The sequence below is a fragment of the Carassius carassius genome, chromosome 17 (assembly GCF_963082965.1).
Source record: "Carassius carassius chromosome 17, fCarCar2.1, whole genome shotgun sequence".
Classification (NCBI taxonomy): domain Eukaryota; kingdom Metazoa; phylum Chordata; class Actinopteri; order Cypriniformes; family Cyprinidae; genus Carassius; species Carassius carassius.
Window position 1 is genome coordinate 33,970,714 of NC_081771.1, and position 22,084 is coordinate 33,992,797.

At 45.1% G+C, this 22,084-nt stretch overlaps 2 protein-coding genes across 2 annotated transcripts; one reads left to right on the forward strand and one right to left on the reverse strand.

Moving 5' to 3' along the window:
- The first annotated feature begins 3,129 nt into the window (after positions 1–3,129).
- Positions 3,130–8,521, forward strand: LOC132160440 (GTPase IMAP family member 8-like). The gene is made up of 4 exons (XM_059570122.1): positions 3,130–3,938; positions 4,705–4,903; positions 5,693–5,916; positions 7,508–8,521. The coding sequence occupies exons 1-4, from the start codon at positions 3,345–3,347 to the stop codon at positions 8,237–8,239; spliced, it is 1,749 nt and encodes a 582-aa protein (XP_059426105.1). The 5' UTR covers positions 3,130–3,344; the 3' UTR covers positions 8,240–8,521.
- Positions 8,522–11,465: 2,944 nt separating this feature from the next.
- Positions 11,466–13,587, reverse strand: zglp1 (zinc finger GATA like protein 1). The gene is made up of 4 exons (XM_059570123.1): positions 12,734–13,587; positions 12,567–12,661; positions 11,774–11,867; positions 11,466–11,613 (listed from the first exon to the last, which is right to left on the reverse strand). Exons 1-4 carry the CDS (start codon positions 13,585–13,587, stop codon positions 11,466–11,468), a joined length of 1,191 nt encoding a protein of 396 aa, XP_059426106.1.
- Between the last annotated feature and the right edge of the window lie 8,497 nt (positions 13,588–22,084).

Here is a 22,084-nt window from a genome sequence, read left to right on the forward strand (position 1 = left end):
CCCCCCTGTCAAGCTCCTGAAGTTTGCAGATGACACCACGCTCATCGGCCTCATTCAGGACGGTGACGAGTCTGCTTACAGACAGGAGGTTAAAGAGCTGGCTGTCCGGTGCACTCTCAACAACCTGGAGCTTAACACGCTCAAAACAGTGGAGATGACTGTGGACTTCAGGAGAAACCCCCCTGCACTCCCCCCACTCACCATCATGAACAGCACTGTGACTGCAGTGGAGTCATTCAGGTTCCTGGGTACCACTATCTCTCAGGACCTGAAGTGGGACATTCACATTGACTCCATTGAGAAAAAGGCCCAGCAGAGGTTGTACTTCCTTCGCCAGCTGAGGAAGTTTAACCTGCCACAGGATCTGCTGAAACAGTTCTACTCCACCATCATCGAATCCATCCTCTGCACTTCAGTAACTGTCTGGTTCAGCTCAGCTTCTAAATCGGACCTCAGAAGACTACAGAGGGTAGTCCGGACTGCTGAGCGAATCATCGGCTCAACTCTCCCATCTATTCAAGAACTGTACTTATCCAGAGTGAGCAAAAGGGCTGGCGAAATCACTCTGGACCCCTCACATCCAGCACAATCCATCTTTGAACTGTTGCCATCTGGTCGACGCTACAGAGCACTGACTCGTTCTCAGAGTTTTCTCTTAAAACCTCTTCACAAACCTGCTGAGACAAACTTGTGCTAATGAATAGAGAGAAGTGTTAATCTCGGAGTAAGGGGACGGGGCTGAGGGACACTCACGATCCACGAATCCTCGTCTCACAGCAGCAGGAAGAAGAAGAAGAGCAAGAAGAAGAAAGAGCACGACCGTTCACGAGAGAAAAAACACAGTGAAGCAGCCAAGAGAACGACGGCAGGTACGAACGAACGCAGCGCTTCTGAACGTCCTGTAATGCTCTGGTGTGACCTTTGACCTCTCTGTCCTCAGCCAATGACAGCACGGAATGGAGTGCTTGCACTACAGATCACCACAGCCATGAGGAGAAGAAGAGGAAGAGAGAGGACGGAGGCAGACGCAAGAGCAAAGACAAGGTGAAGAGAGGCACGGAGACACATCAGAAACACAGAGAGTGTGTGTGTGTGTGTGTGTGTGTGTGTGTGTGTTAGTGACTGAGTGTGTGTGTGTGTGTGTGTGTGTGTGTGTGTGTGTGTGTGTGTGTGTGTGTGTGTGTGTGTGTGAGTATGAGTGTGTGTTTGTGTGTGTGTGTGTGTGTGTGTGCTGTCACTGATGATGGGCTGGTGGTCTCAGGTGTGGCGAGAGTGATCTGAGTACCTGCAGCGGGATCAGATGTAGTCTGAGAGCAGCAAACATGTCAAACAGCAGCATGCGTCCCGAGCGCTCCAGGATGGTGACAGGGTCAAAGGTCAGCAGCTGTCCATCAGTCAGATGCAGCTCAGCGCTGTCACTGAAGTGTTTGGTGTTGGTGTTCAGGCGTGGCTCCTGCAGGAGGCGCTGTGGTGCTGAAGAGAGAGGAAGTAGCAGCAGATCACAGCCACATCATCCCCGACCAGAGACCCAGACCTGGACCCCATCGACACCGCCGCACACTGAGGAGCTCACACACACACACAGTAGGGATGTGGATCTCAATAACTGAGGCCAAAGCGTTACACATCTCGATGATACGATACATTAAAGACACATATGGAGCAGGTGCTGATGGGCTGTGATCCATTCACACTGTGATTCAATCCAGTATGATGCAATGATAAACAATGGTGCTATGCAATGTAGAGAGTTTGTTTTTATTTCTTTGGTTCAGACAGACAGCCAATCACAAATGATTAAACTCTGCTGTTTCATGATGAGCCATTATAAAAGCATCTAGAGCGGATCCTTACTGCGCTCCGTATGCTTCGGCACGATGGCCAGTGTTTGATTCTTGGATCAGTTTCATGAAACAGCTGCTGGACAACATCGCCTACGTGATGCCGGGTCTGTGATCCTCCTGACGTCCCTCAGCGTCTCCTCAAACCATCCACTGCTCCGTCCTGCACTGGATCATCTCACACACACTTCAGCTTCTAACCTGCGCTCCATGCTTATCTGATCTAATGTTGAGTTTGTATTTCAGTTTTTTCCTCAATAAAATACATTTTAGTATGTTCTTTTAACCCTGGAGTGGGCCGTTTTTTAGGAATCGATCAGAAACGAGTGATTCACAGTGTGAAGCGTTCTCAGCGCTACAGACATCAGCGTGAATGTCTTCTAAAGTCAAGTCTCAAACTAGACAGAACTCAACTCATGAAGTGTCTGGATGTGAAAGTAAGAAGTTGAGCTTCTCTTCTGCTGAACCCAAAGCCTTCTCTGCTCTCGGGTTTAGAGGTTTTCAGCTGCCCAAGGTTACAAACTTTAACAACTGAACACCATCAAACCAGTTTAGCAGTGTTCAGACTCAGTGGAGCGGCTGCATCTTCCTCCACCCACGAGACGAGGCTGTGTGTGACATCTCTGACACCAGAGGACACACACACACTCGGATCAGCAGAGAGAGACGGACACACACACACACACATGGATTCCTCTGATCAGGGTAAGACTGTACGATCACACTCTTCCTCACATCTTCATCTTCTGTAGCACAACAAGAGCTTGTCATTGACTGAAAATGTCATATTTCATTAAAACAGGCATTTTATTAAAGATGGCATGTTCATGACACACCAGACTAGTTTAATCATTTACTCTGCTGAAGCTGTATTTTCTGTTACTGGTGTGTGTGTGTGTGTGTGTGTGTGTGTGTGTGTGTGCTGAATGCGGTGTGACTGGTCTGACCGGTGTCTCACTAGAGGAATGTTTGAAGACAAAGGCTCAGCATGAGATATTAATCACATGAAACTCAAAATAGAGTCTGAAACTAACATATTTTGAATATTTCAAACACATTCAGATTTGATTGATTTCTTTCCCAGATTGCAGCGACTGCTTTAAAATATGAAACATTAATGTTTCAGGAGTTTAGGACACATGACTGTTCGATAACTTTAGTTTTCTATGCATAATGTTCTAAGATTAACAATTTGTTCCAAACCGTTGTTATAAGCCAGTTTTTCTTGTCATGGATGTTGTAAGGCTTGATTTCTAAAACAGTATCATAGCTAGTAAACCGTTTTAAAGCAGTATTTAACCTCAGAATGATCTCAAAGTAAAAAGAGTTGCTAAAGCCTGATTTTGTGGAGGCTGTGCTTCAAAATTAAATTATAATCTTAAATCAAGTGATGAAAGGTTTTATAAGTCAGTGTTGAGTTCCACCGTAAGGTTAACCCTGTCTGTGTTTAACGTTTCAAAATGATTTACAGTTCTTAGGAATGTAGAGAAGTGCTCAGAAGTAATGTGTTCCAGTAGTAGAGTAACTAGTGTTGTGTATGGTGTCTGTGTGTCAGTAGTGTCCGGCTCGCCGTCCGAGCTGTGTCTGGTTCTGGTGGGCAGCATCAGCTGTGGGAAGACCCTGACAGCGGACACCCTGCTGGGTCAGAGCTCGGCCCCGGGGCCCTCGGCCTCGTCCCGTGTGAGTCAGATCCGCAGCGGTGTGTCTGAGGGCCGGCGGCTGACGATCGTGGAGACCCCTCGCTGGTACTGGCGCGGTCAGCAGGTGGAGGACCACATCCAGGAGGAGACCCTGCGCTTCCTGGGCTCCAGCGCTCCCGGGCCCTTCGTCCTCCTCTTCCTCATCCCCATCGGAGAGTTCACAGAGGTGGAGCGGCGCATCCCGGATCAGCTGGAGCGCATGTTCGGGCCGTCGGTGCTGGCTCACACGCTGGTGCTGCTCACCTGTGGAGAATACCTGATGGAGCGCGGTGTGGAGCAGTACCTGGGGAAGGAGGCGGGGCTTCAGGAGGTGGTGAGGAGGTGTCATGGCCGCTGTCATGTGATCAGGAACCGCAGACCGGACGACAGACAGCAGGTCCTCGCTCTGCTGGAGAAGGTGAGGAGACTCGGTCCTCTAGTGCTCCAGACCAGATCCCAGTCAGTCCACAACCATCAACAGCTTTCTCTATTTGGCTTTGTGCATCATTTTGAACTGTTTTTTCCTAGGCGTCGTTATAAGCCAGTTTTTTCCTGTCATAAATGTGCAAAGATTTGAATTCAAAAACAGTATCATAGCTATTAAACTCAGAATGATCTGAAAGTAAAAAGAGCTGTTAAAGTCTGATTTCATTTGCTCTGTGACTCTTGACCCAGTGCTGTTTTCTCATCAGATTGAATGCATTTATAACAAAACATTATCATGTTTGATGCTGGAACAAAATAATGGACTTTTGATCTTAATTCAGACTGCTTTAGATGGGATGATTGTGCTTGACAAATCCAGTTTCTTTTTTTGTGTGTGTGTAAATATCAAAAAAATTATTGAATCAAGATGAATTTACTTTACATCTAAAATTACTTACTACGTCATTTTCTGAAAAAATATATATATATTTGATTTAGCAAAAATATCTGACCAGAAAAATAATCTTGTGTTGTCTTTTAGTTACGATTACTTGTCTTACCTCATTATTAGCTGATTGTTCTGCTTGTTTTAAGCTTTGCTTCGTTTATTTCTAATATCTTAATATTATTTGTCAAGTAAATGCATCTTGATTCAACAATGTTTAGATATTTATACTAGAAAATACTAACCAAGAAATAATTTTTTGCAGTTTTTTAGGAGATTTTGGGAAATGTGTGACTAGATTGCTGTGTCTCAGGTGGAGCAGATGATGCAGAGGAACGGAGGATTTCACCTGGAGACACACAGGAGAGGAAAACAAACACTCATCAACACGCTTGAAGAAACAGGAAGTGATGTAATGATTGAGAGACGCCTGACCAACGGGCTTCAGTGTGAGGAAACAGACGGCCGACATACACCGCTGGAGAAAAGCCTGAGCTTCAAACTCAACAGAGGTGCTAAAACTGACCTGTGGACAGATGAACGAACACATGAGAGGAGTGTCCAGTTCTGTTTCTGGAGCTGTTAAACACAGCTGAAGCAGATCATCAGCATCTGAAGGAGCGCTGGACCACGATCTGACCTCCAGGAGCAGGACTGGACACGTCTGATCTCATCAAACCAATCGTGCTCATATTACAGCTGAGAGACGGTCTGATTCAGACCAGTGTGCATGCTTCATTAAACATAGAGCGGTCTCCATCACATCTGCAGATTGATATCTAAGTTATTATATATTTTTTCTCTTCTCACTCACATTTTGATATTAAAATTTAATAAAACACCAGCTAGGTGAGTTAGCGGATTACTTTAAAAATGTTTTTGCTGGAAGAGGAGAGAGGGTCATCATGAGAGGTTATACTCGTGTGACTCTCGGTCAGATGATGGAGATGCCAGAGGTCCAGTACAGCTCCATCAACAGCAGAAGGTTTCTATTATGTGTCCGATCCACCGTCTATGGGATCTTCTGGCTCTCTGTGCATCTGAAGGAGTTTTATCCTGTTATATGGTGCAGCAGGTGAAAGATGTTCATCTGATCATGTCAGGGTCAGGGTTAGGAAACACTAAGACTGACTCTAACCCAAACCAGTCACAGTGATGCAGGAGCTCAGACACTCAGTAGTGAACACTAATCTGTACACTAAGCAGAGTTGAGCTCCAACACTAACTAAACACAGCCAGGTCTTCAGGATCACTAGAAAGCTCCAGGTGAGTGATGCGTCTGCTTCTGTCTCTCGTTCTAGTCCATCAGAGTTTGAACACGGTTTGGGATGGCGGTGACCCTCTAGATTGCTGCTCTGATCCTCTGGATGACTCTTCTTTGCCGGAGCTGAGGCTGGTTCTACTGGGTCGCTGTGGTTCTGGGAAGACTGCGGCTGGGAACATCATTCTGGGAGGTGATGAGTTTGATCTGATGGTGGACTCTGAGCGGTGTGTGAAGGCCCGAGCGCTGGTGGAGGACACACGGGTCAGTATCTCACAGCTCTCCGCCAGACAAAGGGAGAGCGCGAAACGTTTCATTTACAAGCCATGAACCGGTTTGAACTTCGAAGCAGCAGATTCAGGCCGTTGTCGTTATGCACTTGTGTTTGTGCTAGAAAAGGCATCCAAGAAAAGAAAATTGATGTATATATTTAAGAAAACATTCTATAAGTGTGCAAATCCCATTGCAAGAATTCACATACTGATTTGCAGATATACAAAATTAATCCGTGGCTTTTCGTGAATTATTTGACGCACCGTATTCACTGCAGCAGTAGTAGCACAACATGAGCGTACGAGTTTATGGATTTGTGATTCATAGAACAGGATTTGTGCAGCTGCAGTGAAGGATTCGAGAAGATGTATTATTGATTTATTTATTGTGAATTAAAGTTTGTTTTTTTAAGTTTGGCATTGTTTCTGTTGCGATACTTCAAAACGTGCATAAAAACAGGGTGATAGAAGCATAGCTACTGAATGATGTGTTATATGTGATGAGAACAGCTTTATTTCTACAAAACTGGGGTTATGAAAGGTTTATATTTTGGTTTCGGGAGTAAGGTCAAAAAACACTTTCATGCTTTTATAATATGCATTTATTTTTACCTTACTTGCTCAATGACTCCCAAACGATTCGCTCAACCATTCATTTTTCCAAACCTCTTTGCGTGATGCTAGTCTGCGGTGACTGGTCGATTGGATCGTGCCTGTAACGCCTGATGAAGCAGTGTTTGTGAACGCAGTGCTGCTTTGTGTACAGTGTTACCGGGGAAACTGTTTTTACTGCTCCAAAAAGGAATTTTCATTTTGACCAATGCTATAAGACCAGCAAGTGGGCGGGGATATGCTAATGTTCGGTGATGACATCAACATGAAACGGCTTGGGATTCGTTTTGAAAATGACTCGTTTCAAGGATTCAGAGTCGACTCTTTCTTTTGAGAGACTATAACTTTATACACAGTACACTTTCAGGTTGTTTTTAATTCTCTTAGAGATGTGTTACACACTGCATGAAAGCTCATTCTCAAACATCTCTAACAGGGACACTTCAGTCTCACAGCAGACGCCACAAAATACCGAAGAGCTCATTATATCAGTGATGCTGTCGCGACACGACAGATCCCCGACAGTAAACTGATGCCTCGTTCTATTGTGATATGAAGTTCAGATGATTTATAACGATGGCTTTGTCGTGTCCAGTGCAGTACATTGAGGTTGTCTTTGTAGAGGGTTAATAAAGGTGTTTGACTTATTAACTAAGTCATTTATAAATTATATTATGAATCGTTTTTGAGCCGTCTTACCTGCATGAATATGAATGGTGAATTTAACAGAAGAAAGCGCGGGGTCAGCAGAGCTCATTAGCATTTAAAGGGACATGCGCCCAAATGGGTCGCTGTGAACAGAGCTGTTTTTGACAGGGTGACCACTGAGTAATTTTAATCAAAGTATGTTACAGAATTTCATAAAGACCCTGGATACCAGCTTGTGGGAAATGGGCACCCTTTAGGTTCTGGAGCTGAGCGAGTGTGTGTTTGAAGGACATGTGATCGAGTCTGGTTTCTGTCTCCATCAGGTGTCAGTGGTGGATACGCCGGACTGGTTTCTGTCGGAGAGATCTCCTGAGGAGGTGAGAGCTCAGACCTCCTCATGTGTGGCCCTGTTGGCCCCGGGCCCTCATGTGTTCCTGCTCTGTGTCCCTGTGGACCGTCCGGCTCACTCCGAGCTGTTGGCACTGAGTCGACTGGAGGCCACATTCGGAACGGACGCCATCCGCCGGCACACGATGGTCCTGTTCACGCGCTCGGAGCTGCTGCCGGACGCAGCGCAGGTGGAGCAGGTGGAGGAGTACATCGCCTCCCAGAAGACGGAGATGCTGGAGCTGGTGCAGAGATGCGGCGATCGCTATCACATCCTGCAGAGCGGCGGAGCGAAGGAGCTGCTGGAGAAGGTGCAGCAGACGGTGAAGGAGAGCGGAGAAGACTTCTACAGCACCTCGCTCTTCCAGCAGAACCAGATCCTGACCGTCAGGAGAGACCGAGACCGGCTGAACCCCTCGCGCTCTCTGGACGCTCTGGAGGAGGAAGAGGCGTCCACGGCTCCGGCTCCGGCTCGGCTCCGCTCCGTGTGGCCGACGGCGAGCCGCTGCGCTGGACGTGTGCCGAAGCTGCTGACCGCCGGGGCTCTGACCGGAGCGGTGCTCGGTGTGTTCCTCGCAGGAGCTGTAGGAGGCGCTCTCGGAGCCGTGCTGGGATCTGTGCTCACCGAGGTCTGCAGACAGACACTCAACAAACACAAAACAGAGTAAGAGACACTGGCAACTGTAAAATAATTCCCTCGATTGTTGTTTCTCGTATCATGACCAGTCATAAGGGTCTTTTTTGTGAAATTGAGATGTATACATCATCTGAAAGCTGAATAAATCATCTCTCCATTGATGTCTGGTTTGTTCGGAGGACAATATCTGTCTGAGATACAACTATTTGAAAATCTGGAATCTGAGGGAGCAAAAAAATCTAAATATTGAGAAAATCATCTTTAAAGTTGTTCAAATTAAGTTCTTAGCAATGCATATTACTAAACAAACATGAAGTTTTGATATATTTATGGTAGGACATTTACAAAGTATCTTCATGAACATGATCTTTCCTTTATATCCTAATGATTTCTGTCATAAAAGAGAAATGTATAATTGTGACCCATACAGTGTATTGTTGTCTATTTCTACAAACATACGTCTGTGACACTGATGACTGCTTCTGTGCTGCAGGGACACGTGTGTGTTGTTTACTACAGTATCTTCATGTTTTGGGTCTCAAACTTAATTGATTCTTCAACAACAGTTTCATGAACACAAGAATAAATCAGTTTCAACTCTGAGGGCCTCGTTTATAAAGTGTGTGCCGCTCAGATTTGATCTGTGTGTGTGTGTTGAAATCAGTTCTAGCGTTTGGGCCCTAAACAGATTTTTAAAAGGATCCCCTATATCTACAGTTTCATCCCAATGTACACTTCCTACACAGACGCCTAAATGTAAAGTTTAACCAATTTGTTTTACTCCATATATTTATCTTTCAAGATATAGATAGGAACATATACTTGATTAGTTTACACATATGCAGTAAAAAACGTTTAACTCAGTAAAGTTGTCTGTGGAGTTTAAAACCAGAAGACAACGTTTTAGTGACATAATGTATCTACTGTAGTTCATATGCTTTCAGAAATATATGGATGAAAAAAAAGATTGGCAATCACTAAAATAGACACTTGTAAAATTATGCCTGAAGTATTTATTAACAATTGTATGCTTTTCTTTTTAATTTATAAAAGTTGTAATTAAAATAATGAGTAATATGAGGTAACTACATGCATCAGAGGAAGGTTTAGGATTTAATACTAATTATTTTATAAAATTCGAACATTTGCCTCTAAAACTAATGTTCAGCATCATTTCAGCAGCTTTCTGCAATCACAGATTTAACTCTTTAGTAGGAGACCAGTATTCATGCCTGTTGACATATCGGCTGTTCATTAGTACTTCTAAAGGTACATCCCTAAACCTAGATAAATCTAAACTTAACAACTACCTTACTAACTGTTAACTCTTTCCCCACCAGCATTTTTATTTAAGTTCCCAGCCACCGCCAGCGATTTTGATGATTTTCACTCAAATTTGATGCCCTCCAGTATATTTAGCTGTATGATGAATATGCAATACATCAAATAAAAATCTGTTTTATTCTCCCTGAATGCATTCTTTTTTTAATCAACACTTGAATATAGGTAGGTTTCATTAAAAAAAAATTATAGTTTTGAGCCAAAAGGTGAGAAAATCTATTTTTTATTTATTTTTATCAAAAACTACATCTGGCTAAACTTTAGTATGATTATCAAAGCATAGATCCAGTAAATGGCTTCCATCAACACCTGTGAAGCTTGCACAGACATGTAGCACTTCCCAGATCAGCACTGTACTCTGTAACATTATTCAGTTTTCATCTATATGCTGTTAACAGGAGAAACTGCTGTTTCTCTGGTGTGTGTTTGTTCAGGAGGTTTTGTGCTCATTCAGAAGAAATGTAATAGCCCCCCCGAGTGTATATCTAAACACTCTTGAATCAAGATGCTTTTACTTGACAAGTAAAATATTTTTCAGTCTTGATTCATTAATCTGTGAAACACTGCAAGAGTCAGAGATAATGTTCTCAGGTCACACTGAGCACTGAACGGTAAATATGACTTCTGTAACTTTCTGATGTCATGCATGTAAACATAAAGCTTTGTTTCTGACAGTATACATCCAAGACCACTGACATTCATACGCGAGAGAACATTACAGCCCTGATTTATTTACACTTCTTGATGTTTGACAGTGTTTGCTCTAGTTTTATGATCATGTTTTATTATTTGTGATATTGACAGATATCAGTTATGACCCGTCAGGAAGAACACACTCCAGTTCCTCCATAAACCCAGCTTTAAACTCACGGGTGAGGTGACGAGTTTAGAGGAGATCTGCTCCTCCACACACCTCCAGTTCAGCAGCAGTCACACACACACACACACACACACACACACACACACACACACAGAGGTGGGTAGTAACGAGTTACATTTACTTGAGTAAATCTTTTGGGTAACTAATACTTTTCGGAGTATATTTAAAGATGGGTACTTTATACTCTTACTTGAGTAATTTTTTGGGGGAAAATCTGTACTTTTACTTTTACTTGAGTACAGTTTTTGGGTACTCTACTCACCTCTGCACACGCGCACGCACACACAAAATGGACATGATAATAGAAAAATATGAGATGAGTGAAATCGGATTTCAAGGTTTTTAAAAAGTTGCACTGACAAACTGAAACACAACAGAGCGTTATTCTGAACTTGGACACAAAGGTTTTGGGAGTGAACATAAAAACCCTGAAATGTAATTTGTCTAATTTCTACATTTTCTAATCACCACTAAATCCTAATCTCAACAGAGAAGCCACAGACCATGAGACAGAAACATCACAGCAAACACGATCAGTCACAGCTTCTACACACTCTTCATAACTCAAACAATCCTCAGGATCATCCGATTGTGATGTAGAAACCTGAACATAATCACCCGACGAGTGACTCAACCTCCAGCGTCTGGAGCCTTCAGGAAATACAGCCAATGAAGCAAAAGAACACAAAGCTTCACTTCTATCAAATTCAGTCAATTATTGTCACAATTACAGCAGAACGTCTGAGTTTCAGTCACAAAACCTGAATAAATGAGCCACAGACAAGCAGGAACTGAAGCCTGTTCAATGATCTGATCTCACTGACGCACACATTCATCTGCAACATCAGAGGACTATACACAGAATTTAATATTTCATTCCAGCACAGAAAACCTCCGTACACAAACACAGCCGGAAACACAAATCAGAGACACTGTGACAAATCAATAAATATATTCAGCAGTAAATGTGTAAATTAAATAAGTGACGAGTGAACCGAAGCGATCAAACCCCGAGGATCTCTGATGAATCCCATCCTCAGACTTCAGCGGAGCTCATGAGTGTCTTCCAGCTTCTGCGCTTCAGCTTCAGGACCTGGCCGCATCTCTGACACGTGGAGTGTGTGTTTGCGTCCTTCTTGGGGATGTTCCAGCACTGCTGACAGCGCACGCGGTACTTCTTATACCTGCCCAAACCAAGAGAACAATACTTACTGTCCACGAAAGTGCTTTCCATAAACCTCTAACTATTAAACATGAAGAGTGTTGGAAAGGTCAGACTTTTGACATGTAAAAACACACAGATCTAAAACATGAGCAGTGTTCAGAGGTCAGAGGTCGGCGCACCTGATGCCACAGGCGTTACAGAGCGGCGTCCCGTCCTCAGCGTCTCTCCAGAGAGGAGTCTTCCTCGTGCAGCAGGACGCACACATCTTACTCTCTGAGGAACACACACATCACATCAACCACAGAGAGACAAAACACTGCTCAAACTGAACACACACACACACACACACACACACACACCGTTCATGACTCGATCTGGTGAAGTCAAACAGGACTAAACTCACTAAAGAGACACTGCTGGACGAGCTTCTGTCTTCTGCTGAATAATAGACTACATGTTCTGAATTATGTGTAGCAGAACATTTGATGGTACCCATTCACTCCCACTGTACTGAACAAATACTATATATACCGTCAAAGTTTGGTTTCCAATATTCTCCAAAATATCTTCAACAGAAAAAAGAAACTCATACAGGTCTTGAGGGGGGGGGGATCAATGACCATTTTCATTTGTGGGTTAATATCAAACTCTGATTAACGTTTTAAGTAATGAATAAAAGCTCATTTAGATATCGTATCATGAATCGTGTGTGTGTGTGTGTGTGTGTGTGTGTGTGCATGAGTGTGTGTGTGTGTGTGTGTGTGTGTGTGCATGTGTGTGTGTGTGTGTGTGTGTGTGTGTGAGAGAGAGAGAGAGAGAGAGAGAAAGAGAGTATGAGTGTGTTAGAGTGTGAGTGTGAGTGTGTGTGTGTGTGTGAGTGTGTGAGAGAGAGAGAGAAAGAGAGTATGAGTGTGTGTGTGTGTGTATATAGAGTGTGATGCGCGCCCTCTGGTGCTGGTGTGCAGTACTGACGGGACAGACTGCAGGGGTCGCTCTCCTCCTCTGAGCTGCTCCTCTGACTCCGGCTGCGGCTGCTCCTGCTTCTCCTCCAGCGCTGGATCTCTTCACTGAGCAGAGGAGGACACATCATCAACCTCCCGGAGCAGAAACACACCACACTCACCCCTCGGACGCTCCACCTGTAGTTGGAGGTGATGATGAGTCGGCTCTGACCAGCGTCCAGCTGCGGGGCCATGCTGAAGGTCACTCCCTGCACGCTGGGGTCCTGCGGGTCAGGGCTGCGCTCGGGATGAGCCTGCTTCCGTCTGCGATCCTTATTCACGCTCTCTAAGAGATTATTATTGAGGTCTGTCAGCTGTGAGGAAAACTGTGAGCTTTCAGCTGCGTTCAGAGGGAACCACTCGCTCTCAGCATCTCGCCCAGACACCAGACAGGAAGTTAAGTCAAGGGGACAACCACTTCCTGTGGAAGGGACAACGGTTTCATCCCGATCAGAACTGCCCTCGATGTGCAGCACAGACGGGTTTTCTGTCTCCTCACTGGCGCTGATGTGATCCGCTGTGTGTGTCTTTATGAGCTCAGCCAGATCGCCGGGTTCTTTGAGTTCCTCTGCATCTGTGAGCTCGTAAATGACTGAGAAACATGCGCTGGATGGGACGCTGCTGCAGGTAATGGCAGGACACTCGAGCTCAGACGGAGGTCTGGACATCACCACGGTGTCGGTGACGTCTAATGGGTGGAGACTGACCTGAGCGGTGTCCTCACAGCTGGACTGCAGCAGCCGCTCACACTGCTGGTTGATCAGACGCATCACGTCCCACGCGCTGCTGCTGCTGCTGAACTCAGACACTTGACGGCCGGAGAGGACGAGTGACCCGCTGTCTTCACTCTCTACATGTGACGGTCCAGAACTCCAGCTCTCGCCGTCCACTGGAGGGGACAGTTTGGTGGCCTCCTGAAGCAGGAGGAGGATGGAGGACTGGGTCACCTGCTGGTGCTGCACATCTTCTGGAGAACGTGCATGAGAGCTCATGTTCCCTCATGGGTTTACTGAAACACAGAGGAACCGGTGCACTATTACACATAAAGGTGAACATCCATGAGTGTTCACACAACCAGTCAGAAGTCTGGGTTCAGTTCTGAAAGAAGTCTCTTCTGCTCACCACAGCTGCATTTATTTGATCCAAGATACTGTAAGAACAGTGAAATATTATTAGTTTAAAACTGCTGTTTTCTGTGAATGTGTTCAAATGTAATTTCTGTGTATTTTCAGCATCATTCCTCCAGTCTTCAGTGTCACATGATCTTCAGAAATTATGAAAATATGATGATTTCCTGCTCAAGAAACATGTTGAACACAGCTGTGCTGATCAAAATTTTTGTGGAAACTGTCACACATTTTATTTTTCAGGATTCACAGATGAACAGAAAGTTCAAAAGAACAGCATTTATTTGAAATAAAATCTTTAGCAAAATGATAAATATCTTTACTGTCACTTTTGACCAGATTAATGCGTCATTGCTAAATTGTAATTTTTAAAGAAATAAAAAATGTCCTCAATCTTTTGCACAGAATGATGTATTTTAGAGTTAAGATCATTGTGCAAACTGAAGACACATCTCTCCATCATAAAGAACAAACATATAATGAGAGAAAGAGAACAGACAGAGTTATTGATAACGTGGTTTGGATATGACATCCAAGTATCTTATAAAGATTCACGGTAGAGGCCGTCTTGAATAACATTTGAATCTGAACTGACGGTAAATAAACTAACAGAAACAAAACAAACTATACGCGTCATAACTCACACTGTAACAGATCGCAGAACTTCCTCTCAGCACTCGATACAAAGTAACAGTAAATCTCCCGCGCGCGGCACGCGCCTGTCCCTCACACATCAGCAGCAGCTCGACCTGAGCAAAGGAAGAGTGTGTGTTTGTGTGACTGAGGAAGAGTGTGTGTTTGTGTGACTCTGAGGAAGAGTGTGTGTTTGTGTGACTCTGAGGAAGAGTGTGTGTTTGTGTGACTGAGGAAGAGTGTGTGTTTGTGTGACTCTGAGGAAGAGTGTGTGTTTGTGTGACTGAGGAAGAGTGTGTGTTTGTGTGACTCTGAGGAAGAGTGTGTGTTTGTGTGACTGAGGAAGAGTGTGTGTTTGTGTGACTCTGAGGAAGAGTGTGTGTTTGTGTGACTCTGAGGAAGAGTGTGTGTTTGTGTGACTGAGGAAGAGTGTGTGTTTGTGTGACTCTGAGGAAGAGTGTGTGTTTGTGTGACTGAGGAAGAGTGTGTGTTTGTGTGACTCTGAGGAAGAGTGTGTGTTTGTGTGACTCTGAGGAAGAGTGTGTGTTTGTGTGACTGAGGAAGAGTGTGTGTTTGTGTGACTGAGGAAGAGTGTGTGTTTGTGTGACTCTGAGGAAGAGTGTGTGTTTGTGTGACTGAGGAAGAGTGTGTGTTTGTGTGACTCTGAGGAAGAGTGTGTGTTTGTGTGACTGAGGAAGAGTGTGTGTTTGTGTGACTGAGGAAGAGTGTGTGTTTGTGTGACTCTGAGAAAGAGTGTGTGTTTGTGTGACTCTGAGGAAGTGTGTGTTTGTGTGACTGAGGAAGAGTGTGTGTTTGTGTGACTGAGGAAGAGTGTGTTCGTGTGACTCTGAGGAAGAGTGTGTGTTTGTGTGACTCTGAGGAAGAGTGTGTGTTTGTGTGACTCTGAGGAAGAGTGTGTGTTTGTGTGACTCTGAGGAAGAGTGTGTGTTTGTGTGACTGAGGAAGAGTGTGTGTTTGTGTGACTCTGAGGAAGAGTGTGTGTTTGTGTGACTGAGGAAGAGTGTGTGTTTGTGTGACTCTGAGGAAGAGTGTGTGCTTGTGTGACTCTGAGGAAGAGTGTGTGCTTGTGTGACTCTGAGGAAGAGTGTGTGTTTGTGTGACTGAGGAAGAGTGTGTGTTTGTGTGACTCTGAGGAAGAGTGTGTGTTTGTGTGACTGAGGAAGAGTGTGTGTTTGTGTGACTCTGAGGAAGAGTGTGTGTTTGTGTGACTGAGGAAGAGTGTGTGTTTGTGTGACTCTGAGGAAGAGTGTGTGTTTGTGTGACTCTGAGAAAGAGTGTGTGTTTGTGTGACTCTGAGGAAGAGTGTGTGTTTGTGTGACTCTGAGGAAGAGTGTGTGTTTGTGTGACTCTGAGGAAGAGTGTGTGTTTGTGTGACTCTGAGGAAGAGTGTGTGTTTGTGTGACTCTGAGGAAGAGTGTGTGTTTGTGTGACTCTGAGGAAGAGTGTGTGTTTGTGTGACTCTGAGGAAGAGTGTGTGTTTGTGTGACTCTGAGGAAGAGTGTGTATTTGTGTGACTGAGGAAGAGTGTGTGTTTGTGTGACTCTGAGGAAGAGTGTGTGTTTGTGTGACTCTGAGGAAGAGTGTGTGTTTGTGTGACTCTGAGGAAGAGTGTGTGTTTGTGTGACTGAGGAAGAGTGTGTGTTTGTGTGACTCTGAGGAAGAGTGTGTGTTTGTGTGACTCTGAGGAAGAGTGTGTGTTTGTGTGACTGAGGAAGAGTGTGTGTTTGTGTGACTGAGGAAGAGTGTGTGTTTGTGTGACTCTGAGGAAGAGTGTGTGTTTGTGTGACTCTGAGGAAGAGTGTGTGTTTGTGTGACTCTGAGGAAGTGTGTGTTTGTGTGACTCTGAGGAAGTGTGTGTTTGTGTGACTGAGGAAGAGTGTGTGTTTGTGTGACTGAGGAAGAGTGTGTGTTTGTGTGACTGAGGAAGAGTGTGTGTTTGTGTGACTGAGGAAGAGTGTGTGTTTGTGTGACTCTGAGGAAGAGTGTGTGTTTGTGTGACTCTGAGGAAGTGTGTGTTTGTGTGACTCTGAGGAAGTGTGTGTTTGTGTGACTGAGGAAGAGTGTGTGTTTGTGTGACTGAGGAAGAGTGTGTGTTTGTGTGACTGAGGAAGAGTGTGTGTTTGTGTGACTCTGAGGAAGAGTGTGTGTTTGTGTGACTCTGAGGAAGAGTGTGTGTTTGTGTGACTGAGGAAGAGTGTGTGTTTGTGTGACTCTGAGGAAGAGTGTGTGTTTGTGTGACTCTGAGGAAGAGTGTGTGTTTGTGTGACTCTGAGGAAGTGTGTGTTTGTGTGACTCTGAGGAAGTGTGTGTTTGTGTGAGGAAGAGTGTGTGTTTGTGTGACTCTGAGGAAGAGTGTGTGTTTGTGTGACTGAGGAAGAGTGTGTGTTTGTGTGACTCTGAGGAAGAGTGTGTGTTTGTGTGACTGAGGAAGAGTGTGTGTTTGTGTGACTCTGAGGAAGAGTGTGTGTTTGTGTGACTGAGGAAGAGTGTGTGTTTGTGTGACTGAGGAAGAGTGTGTGTTTGTGTGACTGAGGAAGAGTGTGTGTTTGTGTGACTCTGAGGAAGAGTGTGTGTTTGTGTGACTCTGAGGAAGAGTGTGTGTTTGTGTGACTCTGAGGAAGAGTGTGTGTTTGTGTGACTCTGAGGAAGAGTGTGTTTGTGTGACTGAGGAAGAGTGTGTTTGTGTGATTCTGAGGAAGAGTGTGTGTTTGTGTGACTCTGAGGAAGAGTGTGTGTTTGTGTGACTGAGGAAGTGTGTGTTTGTGTGACTCTGAGGAAGAGTGTGTGTTTGTGTGACTCTGAGGAAGAGTGTGTGTTTGTGTGACTCTGAGGAAGAGTGTGTGTTTGTGTGACTGAGGAAGAGTGTGTTTGTGTGACTCTGAGGAAGAGTGTGTGTTTGTGTGACTCTGAGGAAGTGTGTGTGTTTGTGTGACTGAGGAAGAGTGTGTGTTTGTGTGACTCTGAGGAAGAGTGTGTGTTTGTGTGACTCTGAGGAAGAGTGTGTGTTTGTGTGACTCTGAGGAAGTGTGTGTTTGTGTGACTCTGAGGAAGAGTGTGTGTTTGTGTGACTCTGAGGAAGTGTGTGTTTGTGTGACTGAGGAAGAGTGTGTGTTTGTGTGACTGAGGAAGAGTGTGTGTTTGTGTGACTCTGAGGAAGAGTGTGTGTTTGTGTGACTGAGGAAGAGTGTGTGTTTGTGTGACTCTGAGGAAGAGTGTGTGTTTGTGTGACTCTGAGGAAGAGTGTGTGTTTGTGTGACTGAGGAAGAGTGTGTGTTTGTGTGACTCTGAGGAAGAGTGTGTGTTTGTGTGACTCTGAGGAAGAGTGTGTGTTTGTGTGACTCTGAGGAATAGTGTGTGTTTGTGTGACTGAGGAAGAGTGTGTTTGTGTGACTCTGAGGAAGAGTGTGTGTTTGTGTGACTCTGAGGAAGAGTGTGTGTTTGTGTGACTCTGAGGAAGAGTGTGTGTTTGTGTGACTGAGGAAGAGTGCGTGTTTGTGTGACTGAGGAAGAGTGTGTGTTTGTGTGACTCTGAGGAAGAGTGTGTGTTTGTGTGACTCTGAGGAAGAGTGTGTGTTTGTGTGACTCTGAGGAAGAGTGTGTGTTTGTGTGACTGAGGAAGAGTGTGTGTTTGTGTGACTCTGAGGAAGAGTGTGTGTTTGTGTGACTCTGAGGAAGAGTGTGTGTTTGTGTGACTCTGAGGAAGAGTGTGTGTTTGTGTGACTCTGAGGAAGAGTGTGTGTTTGTGTGACTCTGAGGAAGAGTGTGTGTTTGTGTGACTCTGAGGAAGAGTGTGTGTTTGTGTGACTCTGAGGAAGAGTGTGTGTTTGTGTGACTCTGAGGAAGAGTGTGTGTTTGTGTGACTGAGGAAGAGTGTGTTTGTGTGACTCTGAGGAAGAGTGTGTGTTTGTGTGACTCTGAGGAAGAGTGTGTGTTTGTGTGACTCTGAGGAAGAGTGTGTGTTTGTGTGACTGAGGAAGAGTGTGTGTTTGTGTGACTGAGGAAGAGTGTGTGTTTGTGTGACTCTGAGGAAGAGTGTGTGTTTGTGTGACTGAGGAAGAGTGTGTGTTTGTGTGACTCTGAGGAAGAGTGTGTGTTTGTGTGACTCTGAGGAAGAGTGTGTGTTTGTGTGACTGAGGAAGAGTGTGTGTTTGTGTGACTGAGGAAGAGTGTGTGTTTGTGTGACTGAGGAAGAGTGTGTGTTTGTGTGACTGAGGAAGAGTGTGTGTTTGTGTGACTCTGAGGAAGAGTGTGTGTTTGTGTGACTCTGAGGAAGAGTGTGTGTTTGTGTGACTCTGAGGAAGAGTGTGTGTTTGTGTGACTGAGGAAGAGTGTGTGTTTGTGTGACTCTGAGGAAGAGTGTGTGTTTGTGTGACTGAGGAAGAGTGTGTGTTTGTGTGACTGAGGAAGAGTGTGTGTTTGTGTGACTCTGAGGAAGAGTGTGTGTTTGTGTGACTGAGGAAGAGTGTGTGTTTGTGTGACTCTGAGGAAGAGTGTGTGTTTGTGTGACTGAGGAAGAGTGTGTGTTTGTGTGACTCTGAGGAAGAGTGTGTGTTTGTGTGACTGAGGAAGAGTGTGTGTTTGTGTGACTCTGAGGAAGAGTGTGTGTTTGTGTGACTCTGAGGAAGAGTGTGTGTTTGTGTGACTGAGGAAGAGTGTGTGTTTGTGTGACTCTGAGGAAGAGTGTGTGTTTGTGTGACTGAGGAAGAGTGTGTGTTTGTGTGACTCTGAGGAAGAGTGTGTGTTTGTGTGACTCTGAGGAAGAGTGTGTGTTTGTGTGACTGAGGAAGAGTGTGTGTTTGTGTGACTCTGAGGAAGAGTGTGTGTTTGTGTGACTGAGGAAGAGTGTGTGTTTGTGTGACTCTGAGGAAGAGTGTGTGCTTGTGTGACTCTGAGGAAGAGTGTGTGCTTGTGTGACTCTGAGGAAGAGTGTGTGTTTGTGTGACTGAGGAAGAGTGTGTGTTTGTGTGACTCTGAGGAAGAGTGTGTGTTTGTGTGACTGAGGAAGAGTGTGTGTTTGTGTGACTGAGGAAGAGTGTGTGTTTGTGTGACTCTGAGAAAGAGTGTGTGTTTGTGTGACTCTGAGGAAGAGTGTGTGTTTGTGTGACTGAGGAAGAGTGTGTGTTTGTGTGACTCTGAGGAAGTGTGTGTTTGTGTGACTCTGAGGAAGAGTGTGTGTTTGTGTGACTCTGAGGAAGTGTGTGTTTGTGTGACTGAGGAAGAGTGTGTGTTTGTGTGACTGAGGAAGAGTGTGTGTTTGTGTGACTCTGAGGAAGAGTGTGTGTTTGTGTGACTGAGGAAGAGTGTGTGTTTGTGTGACTCTGAGGAAGAGTGTGTGTTTGTGTGACTCTGAGGAAGAGTGTGTGTTTGTGTGACTGAGGAAGAGTGTGTGTTTGTGTGACTCTGAGGAAGAGTGTGTGTTTGTGTGACTGAGGAAGAGTGTGTGTTTGTGTGACTCTGAGGAAGAGTGTGTGCTTGTGTGACTCTGAGGAAGAGTGTGTGCTTGTGTGACTCTGAGGAAGAGTGTGTGTTTGTGTGACTGAGGAAGAGTGTGTGTTTGTGTGACTCTGAGGAAGAGTGTGTGTTTGTGTGACTGAGGAAGAGTGTGTGTTTGTGTGACTCTGAGGAAGAGTGTGTGTTTGTGTGACTCTGAGAAAGAGTGTGTGTTTGTGTGACTCTGAGGAAGAGTGTGTGTTTGTGTGACTCTGAGGAAGAGTGTGTGTTTGTGTGACTCTGAGGAAGAGTGTGTGTTTGTGTGACTCTGAGGAAGAGTGTGTGTTTGTGTGACTCTGAGGAAGAGTGTGTGTTTGTGTGACTCTGAGGAAGAGTGTGTGTTTGTGTGACTCTGAGGAAGAGTGTGTGTTTGTGTGACTCTGAGGAAGAGTGTGTGTTTGTGTGACTGAGGAAGAGTGTGTGTTTGTGTGACTCTGAGGAAGAGTGTGTGTTTGTGTGACTCTGAGGAAGAGTGTGTGTTTGTGTGACTCTGAGGAAGAGTGTGTGTTTGTGTGACTGAGGAAGAGTGTGTGTTTGTGTGACTCTGAGGAAGAGTGTGTGTTTGTGTGACTCTGAGGAAGAGTGTGTGTTTGTGTGACTGAGGAAGAGTGTGTGTTTGTGTGACTGAGGTGTGTGTTTGTGTGACTCTGAGGAAGAGTGTGTGTTTGTGTGACTGAGGAAGAGTGTGTGTTTGTGTGACTGAGGAAGAGTGTGTGTTTGTGTGACTCTGAGGAAGAGTGTGTGTTTGTGTGACTCTGAGGAAGAGTGTGTGTTTGTGTGACTCTGAGGAAGTGTGTGTTTGTGTGACTCTGAGGAAGTGTGTGTTTGTGTGACTGAGGAAGAGTGTGTGTTTGTGTGACTGAGGAAGAGTGTGTGTTTGTGTGACTGAGGAAGAGTGTGTGTTTGTGTGACTGAGGAAGAGTGTGTGTTTGTGTGACTCTGAGGAAGAGTGTGTGTTTGTGTGACTCTGAGGAAGTGTGTGTTTGTGTGACTCTGAGGAAGTGTGTGTTTGTGTGACTGAGGAAGAGTGTGTGTTTGTGTGACTGAGGAAGAGTGTGTGTTTGTGTGACTGAGGAAGAGTGTGTGTTTGTGTGACTGAGGAAGAGTGTGTGTTTGTGTGACTCTGAGGAAGAGTGTGTGTTTGTGTGACTCTGAGGAAGAGTGTGTGTTTGTGTGACTGAGGAAGAGTGTGTGTTTGTGTGACTCTGAGGAAGAGTGTGTGTTTGTGTGACTCTGAGGAAGAGTGTGTGTTTGTGTGACTCTGAGGAAGTGTGTGTTTGTGTGACTCTGAGGAAGTGTGTGTTTGTGTGAGGAAGAGTGTGTGTTTGTGTGACTCTGAGGAAGAGTGTGTGTTTGTGTGACTGAGGAAGAGTGTGTGTTTGTGTGACTCTGAGGAAGAGTGTGTGTTTGTGTGACTGAGGAAGAGTGTGTGTTTGTGTGACTCTGAGGAAGAGTGTGTGTTTGTGTGACTCTGAGGAAGAGTGTGTGTTTGTGTGACTGAGGAAGAGTGTGTGTTTGTGTGACTCTGAGGAAGAGTGTGTGTTTGTGTGACTGAGGAAGAGTGTGTGTTTGTGTGACTCTGAGGAAGAGTGTGTGTTTGTGTGACTCTGAGGAAGAGTGTGTGTTTGTGTGACTGAGGAAGAGTGTGTGTTTGTGTGACTGAGGAAGAGTGTGTGTTTGTGTGACTCTGAGGAAGAGTGTGTGTTTGTGTGACTGAGGAAGAGTGTGTGTTTGTGTGACTCTGAGGATGTGTTTGTGTGACTCTGAGGAAGAGTGTGTGTTTGTGTGACTCTGAGGAAGAGTGTGTGTTTGTGTGACTCTGAGGAAGAGTGTGTGTTTGTGTGACTGAGGAAGAGTGTGTTTGTGTGACTCTGAGGAAGAGTGTGTGTTTGTGTGACTCTGAGGAAGTGTGTGTGTTTGTGTGACTGAGGAAGAGTGTGTGTTTGTGTGACTCTGAGGAAGAGTGTGTGTTTGTGTGACTCTGAGGAAGAGTGTGTGTTTGTGTGACTCTGAGGAAGTGTGTGTTTGTGTGACTCTGAGGAAGAGTGTGTGTTTGTGTGACTCTGAGGAAGTGTGTGTTTGTGTGACTGAGGAAGAGTGTGTGTTTGTGTGACTGAGGAAGAGTGTGTGTTTGTGTGACTCTGAGGAAGAGTGTGTGTTTGTGTGACTGAGGAAGAGTGTGTGTTTGTGTGACTCTGAGGAAGAGTGTGTGTTTGTG